Below are 18,679 nucleotides of genomic sequence, written 5' to 3' on the forward strand. Positions count from 1 at the left end.
ATTCTGCTGCCTGATTTCCAGAGATGAAGCAGAAGGAGGAGCCTAAAGACCTGCTGACCATAACGTTGTGCAGCACTCTTCTCTTTGCTGTGTCATTCATTCCCAAAAAAAAAAAAAAAAACCAGCACGTTGCATGAGCCTACGGACCTTCACAACTAATTAAAAGATATCTAATTTAATAAATATTCAACGTCATGTTTTTGTCTCTTCAGCTGTTTCTATGGAAGACTTTGCTTAAATTCCACTCATAAATAACAAGCCTGACTGAAATCATCTCATTGTCTCTTTCTTCCATTTTAGCAGTAACACACAAGCACTCCATCAATGCACGACATCGTCCATTTAAATCATTTTTCACATCTGAAAAATCCACGCAGATTTTTCACATCATAACTCGTCACCCTCATTTTTTGTCAATGTAACATATTTTTTATTTGTAATGTTTTTTTTTTTTTATGTATGTGGTGATATTTTTAGAATCTGCATGATATATAATAAATACATTTATAAATGTTTCCTTTTTGATGAAGTAGAAATATATAACAGCTTTATTATGAATGGTCAGATATTTGTTTAGACACTCTTTTGCAATCCCAACTGGATAAAGAGATCCAATTACATTGTGTGTTCCTGACCCGCATGGATCGAACTGCATAAACTTCACAGATATGATCCGTAATGGTGGATTAACGTCGCAGACCGGAATGGTGCGAAGCGTGAGCCGCAATCTCCAAATAACAATAATCAGCATCGCTGAGCTCACACTCTTAAGGGATTTTTAAGATTGAAATATTATATGATGTTCTATTACGATCATGTGCTTTGCACATCCCATACAAAATATGACAAATAAATTACTTTATAGTGTTTATTACAGCAAAAGCTGGATAAAATTCCTGACAGCCTTTGGGCTATATTGTCTATGGGGCCTAACATTTGAAATATCAATATATGTCAATATATATATATATATATATATATATGTGTGTGTGTGTGTATGTACTGTATATTTTCATTCAACTTTCATCAATCCATCCGTTTTCTACCGCTTAAGTGCAACTATATTTATGTGAGTGGTAATGTGATGGCCCTTGCACACGCATGGGGCCCGAGATTTCAGTTTGTGCAGACATGCGGCCCTGCTCACAGCACACAACAAGAATTGCTGTCGCGTTGCCGTACATTACATCCCAAACTAAAAATGTGACAAACAACCAAGAGCGTCGTTATGATAAATGTGAGTGGCCGCGGAAGATCAGCTGTTGATAAGACACATCATCAACTTGAAACGTTTGTTGTGTGAAAATATCTACTAAATTTGACCCTCCCCGCGGTGGTCACGCTTTATTGAGGACATCCCTGGAGGCCGAGCCTCACGATTCATCACCTTTAGTTGATTTCTTAAAGGGGCAGTTTCCAATATGAGTGTTTCTGCTTGTGTTGTGTTCAAGGACGTGGCGGTGCGCGTGATCAACGACAGCGCGTCTCCGTGCGTGCGACCGGGCCTTTTGACAAACGCGTATCACATGGGGGGGCCCGTGAGCCGCTTAAGCTACGGCCTGCCGCTGCAGGTGCTGCAGCCCAGGTGAGTCCCTTCCACGAAAGACGTAAGATGAGACCTTCTGGGAGTTAGATCGTCGTTTCCCCCCTAGGCCGCACTTCTCCCTGGACATCCGGACTCGATCCCCAGAGGGCCTGCTGTTCTTTGCCGCAACTAGAGGAGGGAACGCTCACCTGGCTTTGTATATGTCCAAAGGGAGGATCAGACTGACTGTGGGCAAATATAGCGAGATCTTCAACAGGGAGAAGTACAACGATGGAAAGTGGCACTCGGTGAGTAGACGCACAAAATGGCCTCGCCGTTACTCAGACACACCTGACACCCCACTGCACAAGGGATCTCTCTCGGGTATACGGTGTACATGGTGCTGATGTTTCACGCAGGTGATGTTCAGTTTGGAGAAGAAGAAATTCCGCCTGGTGGTGGATGGGATCAGAGCACAGGACGGTCAGCTGAGTGCTGCCGACGTGGCCTCCATGAAGCACTTCGTGCCGCCAGTCTTCTTGGGCAGTGCGCCGCACTACCTCCACAAAGAGTTAAAGGTACACGACGACGTGAAGATCGCAACATCTTACACACTGCTTGTCAAATACTCTACTTTTGAGTTTGACTTTTTTGTCACTTGCAGTCCAAGAACCTCCCAAAGCAAAGCGTGTCCGGCTGTGTGCGCCATTTTCAAATGAACGGCGCGCCCATGCTGAATCCATCGACAAACCACGGGGCGGGCCCCTGTTTTGAGGGCCACACTCAGAGGGGGGCCTACTTCTCAGGGCATGGCGCACACGTCGTCATCAGTAAGCATACAAACTCTTTCGTGGCGATCCTTCCTAATATAGCCACAACATTGCCAACACTCTCTCAGCTGCAATACGAATTTTGAACATTACATACACTCATTAATAGGAATGAAAGCAAAGAATATATACATATTGTCAAATAATGACTCTTTCTTGGGTTCCAGATGACTCCTTCGCCGTGGGATCGAGTTTCGAGCTGCTGTTTAACGTTCGCCCGAGGACGCCGACTGGACTCCTGCTGCACGTCGGCGATTCTCGCGGAACTCGACAAGGACTGAGCACGGGCCATTATGTCAGCGTTTACCTGCTCAGAGGAGAGGTGAGGCCAGGCCTGTCCGTCCGTCTGTGTAAAGTAGGAGAATAGATCCGCTGGAAATGTTTACAAAACAAACATGGCGACTCCTTTTACAACAGTGTACTTCTACCGTACAGTGCTATCAATCAAAATCCGAATCTTAATCTGAATCCCGATGATGCAAAGACGCGTGGGTAACTGCTAGTATAGGACACAAGGTGACGCTTAACTTCCTTAGCATAGGCTCACTCAGCATAAACTCTTTATTCTCAATTGATGTATGTTCCAGCATTGAGCCGTGAGCTTTCGGAAGCAAGTGCCAGGATGTGAAAAGGCTGCAATGCTGCACTAAAGCCTCGTGAGACAACAACATTATTTAGAACTTAAAAGTGTCTGTGTTCGATACATGCATGTGCCTTTAAGAGGCGGGGCCTGTCGGGGTGGATTGGAAAATGGGAGTACCACGTTGACGAGACTTGCGAAGCACTGCTTTAAAACAGGCCCCATATATATTTTGTATTCATTTTTTTTTGCAGGTGGTGGCACGAGTTAACAACGGCAAAGGAGAGTTCATGGCATCTGTGCTGCCCAAATCGACACTCTGTGATGGAACGTTTCATAAAATTTCTGGTAAAATGCCTTCGCCGGCATAGCGTACTTGTATTGATTGCTAATAAACATGTATGTGTATATATCGCGGCACATGTCTTGCAGTCATCAAGAGGAGGCATGTTGTGCAGCTGCATGTGGACGCAGTGGACACATACAAGATAGGCCCACCGTCTTCCAGCACCACTTTGACCAAATATCCCCTTTACGTGGGGGGCGTTCCCGGTGGGTTCTTAAATGCATCTACACTATGTGGACAAAAGTATTAGGACACCTGCCTTCGTGAAAGTGGGGTAGAAGAAGATATGAAGCGCCTTTGCATAAAGGTCTCTCTAATTTCCCCCCGTTTTATGACTATTTTTCTGAGTAATTTTTTCCCCGTTTTTCTGACAATTATTTTTTTCTAATGATTAATAACAATACCATCTGTGTGACTCAAAGACAGGAGTATCTCCCAGTGTCTTTAACCCATATCAAAATAAAACTTGATCAAACTAAGTAAGCATGTTGCTTACTACGCAGTCCGCAACGAGTCACGAGTCAGGTTCTCGCGGGAGTTCGACGTGTCCCGATAATTTTACAGAAAAACTGAGAATAATAATTAGTCAGAAAACCTGAAAAAAATATTCAAAAATACAAAGCCCTCCAAAAAATTACCCAGAAAAACAGGATTATTATTATTTTTTTAATCCAAGTGAATGCATTCACGCTTCTGTAGTGTTAGAAAAAGAAATATCGAAATGAAGAATCCAAACAAAGAGGAAATGCTTGGTCAACTGATTGATAATGCTTTTGTCCATATAGTCTGAAGCGAGCGTGATGAATTGAAATAGTCACCTCTCCGCAGAAGAGATGTCGTCGCTGCAGACGCCACCCGTCACGTCGTCCTTTGTGGGCTGCGTCCAGGACATGAAGGTCGACGGCGAGTCCGTCTCGTTCGCCAGGTTGCCCTCGGTGGTCGGGCCCGTCAACCTCAAGGAATGTCCAGGCTGAAGCGCATCACTGCATTGTTTCTTTTGGCTAAAACTGGGGACCACCTCCAAACAACCATGTGCAATCTGTTACCAAGAAGGCAGAGAATGTGTGTGTGTGTGTGTGTGTGTGCGTGTGGATGGATGTATTTATTTTGAAGTCATGTACAGCACCAAGTCATCAATGGTTGGTTTCTTTTTTTTAAATATGTGATTAGTCAGTTCAGGCTGCAGTGTACAGTACATAACACAGCACTTTAAGAAGACACTCCATGAACAAGGAGATAAACAATGGTCGGGCTCAAACATTTATGTGACAATACTTTGCAGTTGATGGCGCTCGCTTCTCTTCCCCTTTTGACATGTTTGATTCCCTATGATGCCATTTGAGTCCCCTACAACAAAGGCCATAAAATCACATGTTTAAGACTGCGTTTTCCAATTATTATTGTTTTTTGCATTCCTTATGCATGCATTCTTCCGAGTGGCTCTCCCCTCAATTTGGTTTACACGGGACAACAGCGTGCACGAGTTCAATATAGTTGAAGACTAAAATGGAACAGTACACGGGAAAAAGTATCGGTGCATGATTCAGACAATGTTTACCTCTGAGTGCAACAAGAAGAAAAAAAAGCATCAAAGAAATTCATCGCAATTGGATCTTTCATTAAAAAAAAAAAAATAATAATAAAAATAAAAATAAAAAAACTTGCATTCCTGTTTTGTGACCACTGGATTGTAAACCATTTTGTAATATTGCCAATAAAATGTCTTTACAAAAGACTTCTGAAAGCTCTTGTGTGTTTATTTAGTATACTTATTTGAATTTGTTGAGCTAAGGCATATTTTACAATAGAATAAATCTCACCGCACACCACCAAACAAAAATGGATGCACAGGTCGATTCTGCCGTCTCGTGGAAGAGCATTTAATTGTTCTGCCCATCGCTATATGTCGATGGCATCGAGAACAAATATTCATTATTTGTCGTAATTAAACCATTTCCGACCAATTAAGGCAAATTGAATAATTTCACAATAAATTTTTTTGTATTTTGACTACATGTTGTGTATAATTCGGTAGGACATTTTAAAAAGAATCATTAAAGTTAATTCCAACATCGGGGATTTCTAATGACTCAATATTAAAGACTCAATTGCACTATTTTTGTTTTAAAGATGCAAATCACTTTAACAAAACGTAATGAAACGCTGTAACCTACGTTGCACGATTTCATTAATTACTTTTGTGACGTCATCGGACGAACATCACGCACATTCGTTTGAAGCATTCAGTGGCTTTGAACGTAAATTACGGCGCAAACTAATTATGCTTTTACTTTTGTACATTTCTAATCGTGCTTGATACTCTGTACATACATACGCAGATGTTCGCGCGCGCCCATACAAATCAAACGAGAGTGATCAAAGCTGTTACGTCATTTGAGCACCTTACTTGACGTATAATTACTTGAGGTCATTTCGTTTTTGTTTTCAATCGCTTCCCCGTACGCTCCCGTAGTTGACATAATTCCAAGCACACCTGAAGGCACCACACTTCCTCCAGGCGAAGGAAGTCGCAAAGCGGAGCGCGGAGGGCAGCTCGCCCGGTTAGCAGCCACCCAAAAACGGCGCCAGAACGTCACCGGAGACGGAAAAACGGTGTACTGGCAGTACAATATCGACATGGACGCTTTTACTCGCAACTGGATGAGATTGTTGCGCTTTTAAGCCAGCAGACAGCGCGCGGGCGCCAGCAGCCTCCTCTCGCGGCCACCTTCAATGGCGGCTCCGACGGAAGACGACGAGAGGGAGCCCGTCAACGACGCAGAGCTGGCACTGAAAGGCATCAACATGCTTCTCAACAACGGCTTCAAGGAGAGCGACACGCTTTTCAGAGCGTACAGGTGAGTGTCGAGCTGATTCCACAGACGCGTGGCGTTCAATGCTGGGGCGCGAGAGGATGTCATTTCATGACAAACTTGATGTTCTTTTCATTGGTGTCAATTACATTACTGGGAGAAAAAACATCTTATCTTCTGAGATGCTTCTCCTCACGAGGGTCGCGGGCGTGCCGCAGCCTATGCCAGCTATCATCGGGCAGGAGGCGGGGCACACCCCGAACTGGTTGCCAGCCAATCGCAGGGCACATACAAACAAACAACCATTCGCACTCACATTCACACCTACGGGCAATTTAGTGTTGTCAATTAACCTACCATGCATGTTTTTGGGATGTGGGAGGAAAACCGGAGTGCCCGGAGAAAACCCACGCAGGCACGGGGAGAACATGCAAACTCCACACAGGCGGGGCCGGGGATTGAACCCCGGTCCTCAGAACTGTGAGGCAGACGCTCTAACCAGGCTGCCACCGTGCCGCCTGAAATAATGTTTTTTTTTTTATAAATATGACTGATGACCGAACAACACCCATCATTAACTTTCCTATGGCCATGTTACGTCCAACGATCATGCTATTCTCAAATGCTTGACCGCCCACGTTTGTTGTTATAATTGACTGCATATGTCATGGGTGTCAAACTCATTTTTGTTGCCAGTCACTTTGTAGTTACGATTTCCCTCAAAGGGCTGTTAGGACTGTTTAATCAAATAAATGTTGACTTGCCGCCTCATATTATTATATATACACAACAATATGAGGAATCGCTACTTTTGAAATTGGAATACAAGTATGAGTTTGTTCAACTGTTGTTCAAGTACCTGAAGAAAGTAGTTTGGTAACAAATACAAAATGTGATATCTCAACATCATTGTTTTATTACCTATGGCAATTTGAAAATGTGGTACAGGTTTTAGCGAGAATCATGGAAGTCGACGCCCATGATTTGCTTTTGCCGGCCACATCTGACCCCCGGGCCTTGAGTGTGACACCTACCGCCCATGTTTTAGTCGGTCTGTGTTACTTGAGTCTCAACTGCATATGTTACAAGTGTTTCTAGTCTTCCTGTGTTTCAAAAGGTTTCCTACGCTACGGGTGTCTGCTTGTTGTGCCTGTCTGATTGCGTTAGTCGCCCGCCTCACGTTACAGCAGTTTTACGCGCGTTACAATGGCTGTCGCTTTGTTAAATTCCAGAATTGATCAGGAATCCTCTATCTCCCGATCACTGTCAGGCCGGTCTGTCGCACCACCATCTGACAGATCACAAGAAGACACGTTTGTCTTGTTCAAACAGCCTCCAGCAAATGTTCGACACTAGCGTTGAGCTGCTGATGTTCAAACAGCCCCGTGACTGCCAAAATATCCTCATCCTCACAATAATAATGTTGCGCAGTTGCTCTCCGTGCATGCACTCATGCTTCATTTTCTGTCTTAAATGCAGCAGAGTCTCCTTATTATATATTGCACAAGTGTGTCTCCAAGGTGGACGTGTGTGTGTTTATTTTTATTTATTTTTTGACAATTGTGCAAAAAGATGTAGAGTCCTCTCGCACTTAGAGCAGCTCGAATGACTAATATTGCAATAGTCCAGTGCAATGACCATTGTGCAAAGGTCGCCGAGACTTCAAGCGAGTAGTGCGATAATCTGGGACAGTGTTGATTGTGCAAATGTTGCAGATACTCCTCAATCAGTGTGCAAATGGAGCAGATGCTACTCTGGCATGAGTGGCCAGTATTGGTCAACAACAGATATGCAAATAGTGCACCGTCGCGAGACTACGACAGTGAGTGCACGGGTAATGCATAATTGGCCCGACAGAAATGTGACAACAAACTCGAGACCAAAAAATTGCCAGCATGTTGCAATGTAGTTGTAATTGTAGGTTAGGTGTTTAAGAAGTTGATTGCAAGAGGGAAGAAGCTGTTGGAATGTCTGCTAGTTCTAGTTTGCATTGATCGGTTGCGCCTACCTGAGGGAAGGAACTGGAAGAGCTGATGACCAGGACGTGGAAGGTCCGAGAGGATTTTGCAAGCTCTTGTCTTAGTTCTGGAAGCGTGCAAGTCCTCAAGGGTGGGTAGAGGGGTACTGACAATCCTTTCAGCAGTTTTGATTGTCCGTTGCAGTTGGAGTTTGTCCTTTTTTGTAGCAGCACCAAACCAGACTGTGATGGAAGAACACAGGACTGATTTGATGACCGCTGTGTAGAACTGCCTCAGCAGCTCCTGTGGCAGGCCGTGCTTTCTCAGAAGCCGCAGGAAGTACATCCTCTGCTGGGCCTGGAGTTGATGTTGATCGCCCACTTCAGGTCCTGAGAGACTGTAATTCCCAGGAACTTGAAGGTCTCGACAGTTGACACAAGGCAGCTGGACAGCGTGAGGGGCAGCTGTGGCGAAGGATGCCTCCTCTCTACAGTCTTGAGCGTGTTCAGGTCCAGGTTGTGTCGGGCACACCGGAGCTCCAGCCGCTCCGCTTCCTGTCGATGTGAAGACTCGTCACCGTCCTTAATGAGGCCGATGACAGTGGTGTCATCTGCAAACTTCAGGAGTTTGACAGCCGGGTGCGTTCAGGTGCAGTCGTTCGTGTAGAGAGGGAGAAGAGCAGTGGAGAGAGGACACAACCTTGGGGCGCCTCAGTGTTGGTGCTGCGTGTGGATGAGGTGCCCTCTCCCTGCCTCACCTGCTGTGTCCTGCCCGTCAGGAAGCTGTAAATCCACTGGCAGATGGCAGGTGAGACGCTGAGCTGGAGAAGCTTGGAGGAAAGGAGTTCAGGGATGATGGTGATCCTCGTTCAGGTCCCTGCAATGTCGAGGTGTTCTAGGATGAATTGCAGTCACATGTTGACTGCATCATCCGCAGACCTATTCGCTCGGTAAGCAAACATGCAGGTGGTCCAGCAGGGGACCTGTGACGCTCTTGAGGTGGTCCAGCACGATACGTTCAAAGGACTTCATGTGGTTATTTAGACCCGAGATTGTAGGTTTCGTTTGAAACAAGAAGGTACTTCGCACAGTTCCAGAGATCTATTGAAGATCCGTGTGAAGACTGGAGGGAGCTGGTCCGCGCAGACTTTGAGGCAGGATGGGGACACATGGTCTGGGCCTGCCACTTTGTTAATCTTTTGTTGTTTGAAGATGCGTCTCACATCCTGTTCGCGGATGGTTAACGCAGAAGTCGGTGGTGTGATAGTGGTCGGTGGTGCTGGGTGGGTGTGGCGTGTGAAAGTGTCCTTTTCAAATCTGCAGTAGAAGCTGTTCAAGTCGTTGGTTAGTGTGCTATTGTTCTCATCTTGGGGGGATGGTCGCTTGTAATTTGTCAGGGATTGCAATGCATGCCAGACTGATTTAGAGTCGTTAGCGCTAAACTGTTTTTCCAACTTTGCTGCATAGTTCCTCTTTGCAATGTTAATTTCTTTAGTCAGCTGGTTTCTAGCTCGATTATACAGGGCCCTGTCCCCGCTTTGATATGCGTCCTCCTTAGCTTGGTGAAGCTGCTTAAGTTTGGCAGTGAACCACGGCTTGTTGTTGTTGAATGTGCAAAATGACTTTGTTGGTTTTGTGTGTGTGTGTGGTGTTTTTCCATTGAAGTGAATGGCACGCACAGCAACTAATCGGGGCTTGACATCGATTGGAGCGGTAGCCACTATTTAAGGCAAAACGGTAGACAGGAGATTTTTCTCCTAATTAGATTTATGGTTCATTTTGTCCATTGGTTTCCTCCAATATCCTGAACGTTTAAAAAGGAAGAACTACTATGGGTGTTTAGGTATTATTTTAAAGTAGTGAAATGTATATTCATGATTCTCTGAGTCCATTCAGCCATAATATTTATTACATGGAGCGATTATCTGGTGGGTGGCTCTGCTGATTTGCTGAAGAGGGTACTGCCTCTCCTGTGACACCCCCACCCCCTGGCGACTGGATGCTTGAATGTCACACCCCCTATTCCCCTTGTCCGTTCTGTCCCTATGTCTGTCCCCTAAAACCCTTTTCTGTCCGGCTGCATAATGAAAAAAACAAACAAATAAGCAGAGGGAGTATTCCAAACTCCCCTGCTGCACAGCAAAACCTTTCCAGCACAAAGGCATACAGATCCACCATTCTGCATGACCATGCAGCTGAACAGGACAGATTAAAAAAAAAAAAAAACAGTAGTTAAGTCATAATTCCACTAATTGTTTTATATGAAAAATGCTTCTAATCAATTAGAAAACAGTCAATACAGCAGTACTTCTTGTGCCACAAGTCTGCGTATTCTTATTCCGCTGTACAAACGTCACTGAGCGCCGTTCGTAACTTCAAAACGTCATTATGTGGTACCATCGTAAAGTGAGGACCCCCTGTAATTGATTGTTCAAAATTCGGTTGACTGTGTGAAATGGAGGAAAAATGGAAAGCTCTACTAAGATGGAAACTAGCACAGGCACTGTTGATTTAGCCTCAACTAGTTTACTGTCTGAAGAAGTAAAGTTGACACCGTGGCAGCTCCTCTCGGCAGCATTATTCTGCTCTGAACGACACCGGCTTGTTACGAACGTGCAGAAATTCTCCGAACTTTTTTGCACGATATCCTACTGAATTGTCAGGACGTTTGAAGGGTACAAAGTGGTGTGTTTTAGTGTGCGTCTCGCCGCATGACGTGCTGATGTGTGCTCTGTCCTTCCTTCCTACCACAGGAACCACAGTCCTCTCATGAGCTTTGGTGCCAGTTTCGTCAGTTTTCTGGTGAGTCGACAACGTCGCACACTGACATGTCACATGGCGCTTTAACTGAGACTCTTAAGTTGTTGTACTTTGCTTTGAGAACTTGCAAACATAACAGAGTCGTTAAAATATAGGTTGAGTAGTTGGAGCAGTATTAATAGAAACATTCTTGTTATTTCTCATGTAAATGATGCTTTATAGAGAGATTTCGAAAAGCTCGTAATTCAACTTTCCCAGTTTTTCCTTGGATTTCTTATGTTGATTTCTGCACGTTAATCCAAGGCTTAATCCAGGATTAGAACATTTTGGGTCACTTTGACTGCTGGTGTGCCCCAGCGTGGCGCACGCAGCGCAATCTCGACGGTCAAGGTCCATTGCTTTGGATTTTTCAAAATTTCCCAATGACGAATATAGGACTAATCTGTTCCGGGGTCAAATTAAAAAATCTTTGTTTTAAGGAACGATTTAACATTCTTAACAGTACGACACACTTTCTTAAACTTGAATTACGCTACAGTCTTAGTGCTTTGAATGTGAGTCTGTTTAATTCATGTGACCTGCAGTAAGTATTCTTCTCTTCTTGTTGTGGCTACTTCTTCTTTTGCATTAGGTTATTTGAAGAAGCCAAAGAAAAATATAAATGTGTCGATTTAATTCTAAATGCTGATTTCACTGGCACAGCTAGACTTCAAAAGCTATGTATTACAGTACTAATTTCCCTTGAAGCATCAGCTTTACAGATGCCAATACTGCTGTGCCCGTTGTAGTGTTGTGGAAATGACGTGTAGCGGTGATTAATTCTGGCACTTTGTTGGCCTGGTTGTGTAGAATGCCATGATGACTTTTGAAGAGGAGAAGATGCAGCTGGCGTCCGAGGACCTCAAAGCGACAGAGAGGCTGTGCGAGAGCGAAAATGCCGGCGTCATCCAAACTCTCAAAAACAAGATGAAGCGCTCGGTGGGTCAGCTCCTCAGGACTTTTAAATTGAAGGGCGACATACTGTGTATTTTTTTTGTTCACAATTTAAAACAGTTCCTTGCTGTCCTCATAACATGTCTCTGTAATGCTTTCGTCAAAATAAAACAGTAAGTGAACCTCTAGGCTACGGATTCTCCGAGAGCTTATCAGAGTCAGGTGTGAGCCAACCTGGAGTCCTATCAATGAGAAAAAATTGGAGGTGTGTCTTAAAGCTGCTCTGGCCACTAGAAAACATACACCAGGTGAGAATTGTCTCCTGTTAATAAGCGTGCCTCGCTCGAAAGAGCTCTCAGAAGACATACCATTCAAAATTGCTGACTTGTATAAAGCTGGAAAATGTTCCGAAAGTAACTCAATGTTTTGATGTTCATTAGTCAACAGTTAGACAAATTGTCTATAAATGGAGAAAGTTCAGAACTGTTGCTTCTCTTCCTAGGAGTGGTCACCCTGTAAGATATGACTGCAAGAGCACAGTGCAGAACGCTCAATGAGGTCAAAAAGAACCCTCGAGCATCAGGGGAAGCTAGCTTGTGCCAACATTTCTGTTGACAAATCTACCGTATGTAAAACATTAACCAAGAATGAGGTTCATGGGAGAACACCAACGAGGAAGCCGTTGCTGTCTTAAAAAACAAACAACAACAAAAAACCTTTGCTGTACGTTTGAAGTTTGCTAAAGAGCACTTGGATGTTCCACAGCTGTAGTGGCAAAATATTCAGTGGGCAGATGAAACCAAAGTTGAATTGTTTGGGAGGAACGCACAATGCCATATGTGGCGGAAAAATGCCACAGCACACCAACATTGAAAACCTTATCCCAACTTTGAAGGAAGCATCGTAGTATGGGCGTGCTCAACTACCTCAGGGCCTGGACAGGTTGCTATCATCAATTGGAAAATGAATTCACAAGTTTCTCAAGATATTTTGCAGAAGAACTTGAGGCCATCTGTCCAACAGCTGAAGCTCAAGAGGCTGCAAGTTGCAACAGGGCAATGATCCAAATCAACGACAGAATGGCTTCATTGATCCTGATTGATATGCTGTGGCGTGACCTCAGGAGAGCTATTTACTGCAGACATCTGCAACAGTTTTTTTAACGAGGAATGCTCCCAAATTCATTGTGATTGCTTGAGGTTAAGGGTCAAGGGTCAACCAGTTACTAAATCCAAGTGTTCACTTTTTTTTTTAAAAACAATTGTTCGTGTGGTATTAGTTTAAGCAGACTCCGTTTATTCTTGTCATTTAGATAAAGAGCACACTACATTTTATAACCAAATTATGCAGAAATTTAAGAAATCCCTAAGGCTTTATATGCTTGTTTTCCCTCTCTGTACAAGCCATTACAAAGTACATTTTCCGTAATAATTTTTATGGGAGCGCAAATTTTATTCTTCAGTTTGCCAGGTGGTCTTGTGTGTGTTCGCCGTGCTTGTTTGAAAATTGTGGAAGAAAAAAATGTGGACCCGTGAATGTCTTATTTCTCGTGCGAGCAGACGGACTCTCGGAGGTCGGGGGTGGCCGCCGTTGAACGACTCCAGAGGCAGATCATCATTGCCGACTGCCAGGTTTACCTTGCTGTGCTCGCTTTCACCAAACAAGAACTCTCAGGTAAATTGTTTAGGGGGAAAAAAATATATATTACGGATCGATTGGCATTGTTGTTATAATTCTTAATGTGATCAGATGTTGTTCTTCTGAATATTCAGAGGTCCTATTTCAATGCTGATGTCGTACTGAGCAGAGAGACGCTAGCTGGAGGAGTTGGCATAGTGTCTCAATTTCTTGAAAGCGACCTTAAAATTAGAATTCCTAATGATTTAATATATATATATATATATATTATTCTTAAAGGCATCCTATTCAAAATGAGAGTATTTGCAAAAGAACAATAACATTCATCACTTTGAACGTGAAATATCTTTACTTTGTAGTACATTCCATTGAATATAGGTTGAGAAGGATTTGCAAATCATTGTATTCAGTTTTTATTGACATTTTACACAATGTCCCCACTTCATTGGCATTGGGGTTTGTAAAAATCTCTCTCGTGATTAGGGAGCAGGAAATGAGTGAATGATTCCCGACACAGCCAGGAACGCCAAGTGATATTTGATGACGTGCTCGTCTCCTATTCTCCGCAGCGTACATCAAAGGCGGTTGGATCCTCCGCAAGGCCTGGAAAGTTTACGACAAATGTTACAGCGACATCACGCAGTTGCAGGAACGCAGCAGCAGCAGCAGCAGGAAGATCCCCGAGCAGCAGGCCTCTTCGTCGTCCGACCGTCCGTCCTCCCCCGCGTCGAGCCCTCCCCGGCGGCCGGACGCCGAAGACCTGGACCGGCTCAAAGGTTCGGTCAGCTTCGGCTACGGCCTCTTCCACCTGTGCATCTCCATGGTGCCGCCGCACCTACTCAAGATCGTCAACCTGCTGGGCTTCCCCGGCGACCGTCTCCAAGGCCTGTCGGCGCTCGCCTTCGCCAGCGAGAGCAAGGACATGAAGGCCCCCTTAGCCACGTGAGTATGTGAGTGACTATGTTCGTTTGTGCATCTGGAGTCAAACAGTCACCAGTCACACAACACCTCCATAATGGTTCCAATTTGGACAATTGGAACTGGACAACATTTTAGGGGAAAATATGCTTTAAAAGAGACGCACAGTAATCCCCCGCATACCTGTGGCTCACGCTTCACAGGTTTTGTGCTCTTTCTGAAATTCCGTAAGATGCTTCAATATGGCGGCAAAAGGCCTGTCTAAAAATTAAAATAACAGCAATTGGTCCAAGGAAGTACGTGGAAGTATTACATCTCCTCCGAGAGAGACGAGCTTCATGTCAGGGAGGAGATAAGTTTAGCCTGGGTTGTTAGCGGAAGTCTTTGCTTCGTAAATGTACACCCAGTTTGGATGCATTTAAAAACAAAAACGAAACAAAGAATCAAATATGTAAGACCTTCATTGTTCAAGGTCATGTAAATTTGGTTTGAAATGATATTAAACTCCTATGGGATTATAGTTTGTTGTTTATTTGCAGTTTAAACTATTCATATTATCAATTATGAACCCATTTGTTTATTTTGCGATTTGCAGGAATAGGTGGGGTATTGCGGTGACTAACGGCGTTATGATAGTTTGACCCAGGAACAAATGAATTATGTTCGGTTAGTTCATTTGGGCCACCATATCGCCATGGGGACCTTTTGAAATGGACATTTTCTTGAAAAATATGAATTCAAAGTAGCACAAAAACCTAGAGCCCCATTCAGTTGGCATCCAAGGCCTCGCTTATTCTTTGACTTCTTTTCAGGCCTCTGAGGCTCTATTTCAGATCAGGACGTTTCAAAGTTGTGTTGTTATATTGGCTGAGATCCCGTCTTCTGTGTTCTCGTGTATCCCGTGACAGCTTGGCCCTCTTGTGGTACCACACGGTGGTGCAGCCCTTCTTCGCCCTGGACGGCAGCGACACCCACTCGGGCCTGGCGGAGGCCAAAGCCATTCTTCGCCAGAGAGAGACCGTCTACCCCAACTCGTCGCTCTTCATGTTCTTCAAAGGCAGAGTCCAGCGTCTTGAGGTAAGCGCCCGTCTGTCGCCACACAAACACGCAAACAAAACACGAACACGCCTCACGCAGGCTCCTGTGTGTGCGTAGAGTCAGATCAGCGCCGCCTTGACATCCTTCAGCGCCGCCTTGCACTTGGCCTCAGAGCAGAGGGAGATCCAGCACGTGTGCTTGTATGAAATTGGTAAGCTTTCACCACTCATCCCTTGTATACAGGTCGTGGTCGTAGTCGTCGTAGCAGCAGTAGTAGTTGTCGTAGCCGGTGCATTCAAAAGCTGCTTCTTCCTTACATGTAAGGGAAGAAAAAAAAAAAAAACGTGAATCCGTAAATGTCTTCAATTTCTGCATAAGTTGGTCATCAAATGTGGCAGCAAAGCACGCACGCCCAGGCCGCCTCGGCGGTCGCCACCCGCTTCTGCCAGTCGGCGTAGTATTAATCAGTGTATTTTTCACTTCATCCTTACATGTACATGGGTTCGGGTTGGTAGTATTAGTCGGTGGGTTCAGCACGTGATCTTTTGATGTCAATGGCGTCTATTTTGTAGGTTGGTGCAACATGATCGAGCTGAACTATTGGGAATCTTTCAAAGCCTTTGAGCGTCTGAAGGACGAGTCTCGCTGGTCCCAGTGCTACTACGCCTACTTGACAGCAGGTGCTAATCCCGTCGATATGGCCCACCGAGTTTGGATTGGCTCCTGATCCATGTTTGTCTGTGTTTCACGTCGCAGTGTGCCAAGGAGCCACGGGTGACATGCAGGCAGCCTTGGGGGTTTTCAACGATGTCCAAAAACTCTTCAAACGCAAGAGCAATCAGATCGAGCTCTTCTCCATGAAGAAGGTGGCTGTGCTCACCACTGTCGCTGTTATTCTTTTTAAAACATTTATTATTATCTTTTCGTGGCAATTCAACTCACGTTAGTAACTCGTCATGTCGTGACAGGCCGAGAAGCTGAAGATCCCCAATTTGTCCAAAGAACTGTGCGTCCTCGCCATCATTGAGATTCTTTATTTGTGGAAAGCTCTCTCCAATTGCTCCACCAGCAAATTACACACGATGATGCAAGGTACCACGCTACTCTTTGCTAGTCGTCTATTCTTTGGCACTTAACACTTTTTTTCTTTCTTTTTTTGTATTTTTGTAGTCCTTCAGGCTATCGACAACGCCTCCTGCACAGGGCTGAAAAACCTGCTTTTGGGCACCATAAGCAAATGCCTCCATAACACTAAAGATGCCATTCAGGTATTCCAAACAATCATAATAAAAGCACAACCCAAATCCAATGCTGCTTTTGAGACTTGACGAGTTTTGGTTGGCAGTATTTCCACATGGCCTCGCGCGACGAGCCGGACCAGCTGAGCAACTCGTACGTGCAGCCTTACGCCTGCTACGAACTGGCCTGCGTGCTGCTCAACGACTCCGAGGTGGGCACGAGACGCTTCGGCCGTCGGCCGTGGTCACGTTTCACATTTTAATGATGGATACTACGGATTTTAGTGTAACGGGCTTTGAAAAAACCCAAAAACAAACGTATCCGCTGAGGAAACCCCAAGCAGAGTTTGCATTGGCTCATTCCTGCAGAATGAGAATGAGTGCAGGTTTGCTTGCAGACTTCAGCCCTCAAGCAGCAGACAAGAGCCCCGCCGATGCTTCCCGTCTTGTGGCCTCGAGCAGGAACGGCTTGCATCGAGATAAAGTGCTGAGTTGAGAAAAAGTGATGGAATTGAAGAGTTTGAGCCTTGTGCGTGCGTGCGTGTTGGCAACGCAAATCCAATCAGCGTGACATCTTGTAATATTTCGACAGTGATATGAAATTGCACTTAAAAGTGGCAAAACCGTATGGACGTAGGAGTGAGTCTGATGGAAAATCAACTTATTCTAAATTTTGTTTTATATTTTCAGTCAATTGTCGACAAAAATCCCCAAAAGTTTAGGCGTAGTATCAAATATTTGGATGTTTAAAATGAAAGTAGGGTTTAAAAACAGGGTTAGGGTTTCAAAATAGGATGAGGGTTTCAAGTTCTGGTTTGGGCTTAGTTGATAGGTTAGTTGCAATTTTGAAATGTCAAATGTGTAGGAACCCTGGAATTTTTTGGGTTTCCATTTCTAATCCAGATAATCGTGATCATTGTTGTTGACTGCGATGTACTCGACATCTATTTCCTGTCAGCACAATGCCTCATGTTTGTTCTAAGGCAGGGGTGTCAAACTCATTTTTGATACTTAAGGCAAAAAAGAAATAAATCTAACATAAAGTCCTACTCGGCAGTAGTTGGCACTAAACTGTGACCTTTAACACATCGGGGAATCATTATGTGGGTCAGAAAGAAAGATCTTTGTTCACAATTAGAAGTCATTGTGTGAATTGAAATTTTATATATCAAAAGTAGCAGTCGTATTGGTAGCGGTGAGTACTTAGGAGTGAATACTTGTACTTGTATCAGTCCGAAAACAAGTGGTATTGAACATCCTTACTATGAGCCCATAGAAATGTACGATCCCCAAATTAACATAACAAATATTTTATACATTTTCAGTAATAAAAAAAATGTCAATTTATTTTAAAGAGGGATTGATTTAAAAAAAAAAAAAAAAAAAAAAAAAGCAATATCGCAAGCTGCAGTTTTGGTATTTTAGCGAGACGTGAAGTCGACTCATGATTTGCCTTCGCGGGCCACATGAAATGATGCGGTGGGCTGGATCTGGCCCCCGGACCATGAGTTTGATACATGTGTTCTAAGGTGACTTTTTTTTTTTTTTTTTTTCTCCTCCTCTCTCCCCTTTCCTTCCTCCCCCCACAGTCTGCAGCCAAAGGCCACGCGTTGATGCTTCAGGCGAAGGTATGACATCGTGTCGTCGCTGAACGCCGTTGCAGTGTCACGCGTGCTGTTGCTTTTGAAGGACATTTTGTCTTTTTTAGGAGGACTACGCAGGCTACGACTTCGAGAACAGACTTCACGTGCGGATCCACTCGGCTCTCGCCTCCGTGCGAACTGCAACTCAAGCGTGAAGCGAAGAGATTTTAGCAGGAGAAAAAAAAATGCAAAAATGTTTTATGATGTAGTTACGTTTTGGTGGTGTCATTTTGAAACGTCCTGTGGTTTGTATGGGAAAGGTTTACTGGCCTTTGCAATATGCTGCACATTTTTCCCCCATGTGGAAATGTTTTTCACGTATTTCTTAGATAACTTTTTACGGCTCACGTGCACAACAGTACCCTTTGCTGTGAACTAAGTCCTCTTTCATATGGTATGTTTTAAGCTATTAAAATGATTTTTGTGGGGGGTCTGTTTTGTTTTTGACAAAAGATAAATG

The 18,679-nt window shown here is 44.3% G+C and overlaps 2 protein-coding genes across 12 annotated transcripts in view; both read left to right on the plus strand.

Annotated features, from left to right (window-relative positions):
* The window catches only part of LOC133488463 (laminin subunit alpha-3-like), a 60,914-nt gene extending 55,898 nt beyond the window's left edge, over positions 1-5,016 (plus strand). For 8 of the 9 annotated variants that reach the window (XM_061796318.1, XM_061796319.1, XM_061796320.1 and 5 more), the window contains 8 exons: positions 1,452-1,585; positions 1,653-1,833; positions 1,945-2,103; positions 2,190-2,355; positions 2,523-2,677; positions 3,190-3,283; positions 3,368-3,487; positions 4,110-5,016. In XM_061796318.1, coding sequence (XP_061652302.1) covers positions 1,452-1,585; positions 1,653-1,833; positions 1,945-2,103; positions 2,190-2,355; positions 2,523-2,677; positions 3,190-3,283; positions 3,368-3,487; positions 4,110-4,255 — 1,155 coding nt within the window. In that variant the 3' untranslated portion in view covers positions 4,256-5,016. Of the gene's footprint in view, positions 1-21; positions 271-1,451; positions 1,586-1,652; positions 1,834-1,944; positions 2,104-2,189; positions 2,356-2,522; positions 2,678-3,189; positions 3,284-3,367; positions 3,488-4,109 lie in introns of those variants that run through there. The other variant, XM_061796327.1, reaches the window with a different exon arrangement.
* Positions 5,017-5,730: 714 nt separating this feature from the next.
* On the plus strand, positions 5,731-18,648 carry LOC133488465 (tetratricopeptide repeat protein 39C-like). Of its 3 annotated transcripts, XM_061796328.1 has the most exons (14): positions 5,739-6,139; positions 10,805-10,853; positions 11,661-11,789; positions 13,304-13,418; positions 13,952-14,324; positions 15,209-15,377; positions 15,456-15,549; positions 15,911-16,018; positions 16,095-16,204; positions 16,307-16,430; positions 16,509-16,606; positions 16,684-16,788; positions 18,166-18,204; positions 18,285-18,521. In XM_061796328.1, exons 1-14 carry the CDS (start codon positions 6,015-6,017, stop codon positions 18,372-18,374), a joined length of 1,728 nt encoding a protein of 575 aa, XP_061652312.1. In that variant the 5' UTR covers positions 5,739-6,014; the 3' UTR covers positions 18,375-18,521. The 3 variants fall into 3 exon arrangements, with proteins under 3 accessions (XP_061652314.1, XP_061652313.1, XP_061652312.1); XM_061796329.1 differs by lacking the exon at positions 16,684-16,788 and having other exon boundaries at positions 5,733-6,139; XM_061796330.1 differs by lacking the exons at positions 15,911-16,018; positions 16,095-16,204; positions 16,307-16,430; positions 16,509-16,606; positions 16,684-16,788 and having other exon boundaries at positions 5,731-6,139; positions 18,285-18,648.
* The last annotated feature ends 31 nt before the right edge of the window (positions 18,649-18,679 follow it).

Source organism: Phyllopteryx taeniolatus, chromosome 14 (genome assembly GCF_024500385.1).
Source record: "Phyllopteryx taeniolatus isolate TA_2022b chromosome 14, UOR_Ptae_1.2, whole genome shotgun sequence".
NCBI classification, from domain to species: domain Eukaryota; kingdom Metazoa; phylum Chordata; class Actinopteri; order Syngnathiformes; family Syngnathidae; genus Phyllopteryx; species Phyllopteryx taeniolatus.